Source organism: Nematocida homosporus, assembly GCF_024244095.1.
Source record: "Nematocida homosporus strain JUm1504 chromosome Unknown 3916, whole genome shotgun sequence".
Taxonomy (NCBI): Eukaryota; Fungi; Microsporidia; genus Nematocida; species Nematocida homosporus.
This window is the reverse complement of record NW_026250585.1, coordinates 1-4332: the sequence shown is the minus strand read 5'-3', so window position 1 is coordinate 4332 and position 4332 is coordinate 1. Positions and strand designations below refer to the sequence as shown.

Genomic DNA, 4332 nt, shown 5'->3' with positions numbered 1-4332 from the left:
TTGATGGATATCTACAACCCAAATCTTCTAATGAGAAGGACAAATTCTTAACTACAAATCTATTATTGACCGCTGATGTTTTAGTATCCTATGCAACCTTTGGTCTTAATCAATCAGTAAATGTCCATATGGTGAGTGTATCGCAAATGACGCACAACTACACTATTAATGACACTATCGCTCTTAACCAACAGTTGGTTACCTCCTACAAACAGCTGGGCAAAATCGACAATCAGCTGATTAAGTTCTACCAACAGTATGTTGACTTCACCAAGCAATCGATTAAGTTCTACCGGCAATTACTTGAAGATGACAAACAACTGACTAATTTCTGTCAACAATTAACCCAATTCAACAATCAACTGTCTGCACTCTACCAGCCACCCAGAACCTTTAACTTGTTTACCACCCCCAACCCCGGCAAAGACCTATCCAACTTTTCTATCATAGCCCAATCTGCGCATTGGAAGTGTGTGATAAAACAATGTGGCTGTTCCAAAGACCCTTGCTCATGGCCATTCTCTAACCTAATATCCGCAAAATACATCAGACCCACACCCAGACGTCCCCATTAATCAACCTCTAGCGAATAAAGACCATTCTCAGCCATTAGTGTTTATTTAAGTCCCAGCAAAGCATAGATACAAGTTTAGCACTCTACATATCCCAAACTCAATCCCAATCCCAAACTCAATCTCAACTTAACCCAACACAATCTCAAACCAATCTTAACTTAACCCAACTTAACCCAACTTAACCCAACCTAATCTTAACTTAATAGTGCCAACACTTTTGATTGATCTCTTTCTTCTAGGAAAACTACCAATGAGCATTAAAAAGATATCTCAACCCAATACTAACCCAATGTCTTACTTTAAATACTGTACTTTAACCCCACCCCACCCCAACTCAACCTAACTACCTCAATCCAACTTAACCTAACCCATCTCAACTCAATACTTAAACCTACTCATTAATTTACCCATGGTTTTTGTTTATACTGCTACAGACGGGTTAGTAGGCTTAGGCCCTGGATTAGTCCATTGGGGGGTTCTTCTTTTGCCGCGTATGGTTTGTGGTTGGGGACTTTTAGCTGGAACTCGATTGGAAAACTTACCAGAAACAGGTCTTTTCCTTATTTATATCTTATTGTTACGTATCATAGGTATTCTACCTTCACCTTTACTGGCAGCTATCACAGCCGGTCTTTTCTTTAGTGGCGCAGCCATTACTACCCAACTTAGAAAGGGTTTACTTTGGGAAGTCTTAGCTATTCTAGCCAGTGCAGCTGATGGCTGGCTAGTTTGTTGCTTAGCCCAAAGTACAACTCCTTTTAATCTACTTAGTACAGGTCTAGCCTCATTCTTAGTTCTAGTCCTTATTGGTCATCGACCAGGAGTAAGAGCTGCTCTAACTAAAGATTTAGGACTAGCTGTTTTAGGATTCCTACACCAACTACAAGTACATATACCCTACCACAACTACATACTAGTACTTATAACTCTCATCTCAGGCTTTTACTTTACCTACCACGCCCATACACATCCCCACTCCACCCCAAGTAAGTCTAAGTCTAAATCTACTACTAAATCCAAGTCTTCTACTACTAAGTCCACCAAAGCAACCAAAGCAGATACCAAAGCCAAGTCAACCAAAGCAACCAAAGCAACCAAAGCAGATACCAAAACCAAGTCCACTAGTAAATCCCGAGCACATTCCGATGACCAAACAAAAGATACGTCTTCATCTACTTCTAACTCATCTACTTCTAACTCATCTACTACTAACTCATCTACTTCTAGCTCATCTACTAACTCATCTTCTACTTCTACTCCTAGAAAGCGGCCTGTACGTCGTGCTGCACGCCAGGCTCGCTCTACTTAACTCCACTCCACTCAATTCCACCCATCTTAACATTAAACGCAATACACAACTTAGTTTACATCATATTTATTACTAACTCAATCTATTACTAACTTAATACTAATCTAAACCCAACTCAACTCAATCTATTACCCACCTAATCTAACTCAACTCAATCTAATCTAAACTCAAACTAATACTAACTCAAACTCAATCTAATCTAAACCCAATCTAAATCTAAACTCAACTCAACTCAATACAAACTCAAACCCAACCCACCCCAACTCAAACACAACTCAAACCCATTAAAGACCTTCCTTGTTACAAGCACTAGTACCTTTTATTAGACAAATATAGCTAAGTTAAAATAAAGATGACGTCATAGCAATACAATCTAAAACTAAATCAAAAACTTAATACAACTTAATACAATCTAATCTAAACACCAAACTAAACCCAAATAAACTTAATAAATCGCTATCTCTTTATTCTTAGTTAACTTTCTTAAAGCCAATATCCAAAGCATACTCCCGGAAGCACCTCCTGCACATGTATAAGTTATACGTTCTAATTAGTCCTCGGTGGTTTGAACAGGACCGACACTCTCTTGATCCTTTTCCTTTGGGCTCTGAACTCTTCTCGGCAATTGGGAGACTCATAATGTCTTTTATTACACGACTTTCCATCAAGGGTGTTAAAAATAAAACAAAAAAGGCTGCGAAACAGTTGTGTCTTTAATTCGAGTTTGAATGGTTTGCAGGGGGTTGAATTTGGGGAGATAAGCCTTTTTTATCTTTTAGGAATATTTTGATTTCCTTTTGAAGTCTTAGATAGAGATAGTAGAGAAAACATAGGAAAAGTGTGACTAGTAGCCAGATAGCGAACTCTTCGGCATAGAGTGTTTGAGTGGGATCGAGTGAGAGTAGTTTTAAGAGGGGATGGACGCTTAGTTGAGTAGGTAGGTGGGAGGAGAAGGGCTCTGTTCTTATGGTGAATGTTTCAAACATAGTCGGATGTACAAACACCAATATATGCACATTAGGAAAGATTAGCTAGGGGTAGGAAAGGGGAGGTAGAGACAGGATAAGGAGAGAAGTGGATGACCTCATATTCATTTTTATTTTGTAGCCCTCATGGTGAGTTTGGATTCAGAGTTAGATATCGTTATATCAGATGAGCGCGAGATAGAAGAGTTGGGTCGGAGTTTGGTTTCGGGCAAGTGTGGGGTAGGTATGGGTTGGGAGTGTCTTAGTTTAGTTAAATTAGGGTTTGGAGGGGGGTTTAATGGGAATATTGTGACTAGTAATGGGAAGGGACTAGTACCTAGCTTTAAGGAAGTCTTTAAAGAAGTCTTTGCCGAACCAGCCAATGAGTTGAGTAAGGGTTTAGATGATGTTTTAGGTAGTAATAGTAATGTTTTAAATAGTAATGGTAATAGTAATGATATAGTTGGTAATGTTTTAGATACTGTTAAGGATAGTAATGATAATAGTATAGTTGGTAATAGTAATAGTAATGATATAGTTGGTAATGGTAATGGTAATAGTAATGATAATGGTAATGGTATAGTTAATAGTAATGATATATTTAGTAATAGTAGTAGTAGTAATGGTATATTTAGTAACGATAATAATGATGATGTTCTAGTTAGTGGTGGGGAGGAAGTGAAGAAGCGGCAACAGTCACTTTCGGAGATGATTGATTGTGGGATGATTCGGACTTTGGTTTCACCTTTGAAGTCGGTGGGTCGACGGAGTCGTGGGGGAAGACGTGGAGGGATGGGAGTTTGTGCTGGTGGGCCGGTGCGGTGGTCGCGTGGGGATGGGAAGAATAAGAACTTGGTCTTTGATCGAGTTCAGAGTTATGACGTGGCTCAAGTACAAGTAAGTAATGAACCAATGGCTTGGGCGGGAGAGACTTACTCTTGTGCTTTGCCTTCAGTAGGAGTGGGGCCGGCTGATGGGATTTTGCGAGTATCTCCGGAAGTAGTAGCTGAGTTATTAAGAAGTGAACAGTCTTTCTTTTTGGTAGATTGTAGGTTTGAATATGAGTTTAGTGGTGGACATATTAGAGGGGCACAGAACATTATGACCATGCGGGGTATTAAGACTTGGTTTCAAAACTTAGTGGCAGCTGAGGAAGGATCAGGAGCGATTTTTGTCTTCTATTGTGAGTACTCATCCGTACGGGCACCTCGTTTAGCTACTCAGTTAAGGAATGAGGATAGATTAAGATCTACTTATCCTTATTTACTCTTCCCAAATGTCTACATTATGTCTGGGGGTTACAAGGAGTTCTACAAGAACTATTCTGAGTTTTGTGTGCCCTGCAGTTACACTCCCATGTAAGAGTTAGGTTAGTATTAATGTAAAATAAACAAGTATAGCATACAATAGAGTTAGTATTAAGTGGGTATTAGTTTAAGATAAGTAGGGTTTAGATTAGATTTGGTATTGGTTTGATTTGATT

The 4332-nt window shown here is 39.2% G+C and overlaps 5 protein-coding genes across 5 annotated transcripts; 3 read left to right on the top strand and 2 right to left on the bottom strand.

Annotated features, from left to right (window-relative positions):
• On the top strand, positions 1–575 carry NEHOM01_2476 (uncharacterized protein; the record flags this gene model as incomplete). The annotated part of the gene is made up of 1 exon (XM_051491352.1): positions 1–575. A coding segment is annotated over one exon (575 nt), but the record flags the coding sequence as incomplete, so codon positions are not given.
• Positions 576–984: 409 nt separating this feature from the next.
• On the top strand, positions 985–1884 carry NEHOM01_2475 (uncharacterized protein; the record flags this gene model as incomplete). Its single annotated transcript, XM_051491351.1, has 1 exon — positions 985–1884. One exon carries the CDS (start codon positions 985–987, stop codon positions 1882–1884), a length of 900 nt encoding a protein of 299 aa, XP_051347311.1.
• A 470-nt stretch (positions 1885–2354) lies between these two features.
• Positions 2355–2549, bottom strand: NEHOM01_2473 (small subunit ribosomal protein S29e; the record flags this gene model as incomplete). Its single annotated transcript, XM_051491349.1, has 1 exon — positions 2355–2549. The coding sequence occupies one exon, from the start codon at positions 2547–2549 to the stop codon at positions 2355–2357; it is 195 nt and encodes a 64-aa protein (XP_051347309.1).
• A 48-nt stretch (positions 2550–2597) lies between these two features.
• Positions 2598–2870, bottom strand: NEHOM01_2472 (uncharacterized protein; the record flags this gene model as incomplete). The annotated part of the gene is made up of 1 exon (XM_051491348.1): positions 2598–2870. The coding sequence occupies one exon, from the start codon at positions 2868–2870 to the stop codon at positions 2598–2600; it is 273 nt and encodes a 90-aa protein (XP_051347308.1).
• Positions 2871–2996: 126 nt separating this feature from the next.
• On the top strand, positions 2997–4211 carry NEHOM01_2474 (M-phase inducer phosphatase 3; the record flags this gene model as incomplete). The annotated part of the gene is made up of 1 exon (XM_051491350.1): positions 2997–4211. One exon carries the CDS (start codon positions 2997–2999, stop codon positions 4209–4211), a length of 1215 nt encoding a protein of 404 aa, XP_051347310.1.
• Between the last annotated feature and the right edge of the window lie 121 nt (positions 4212–4332).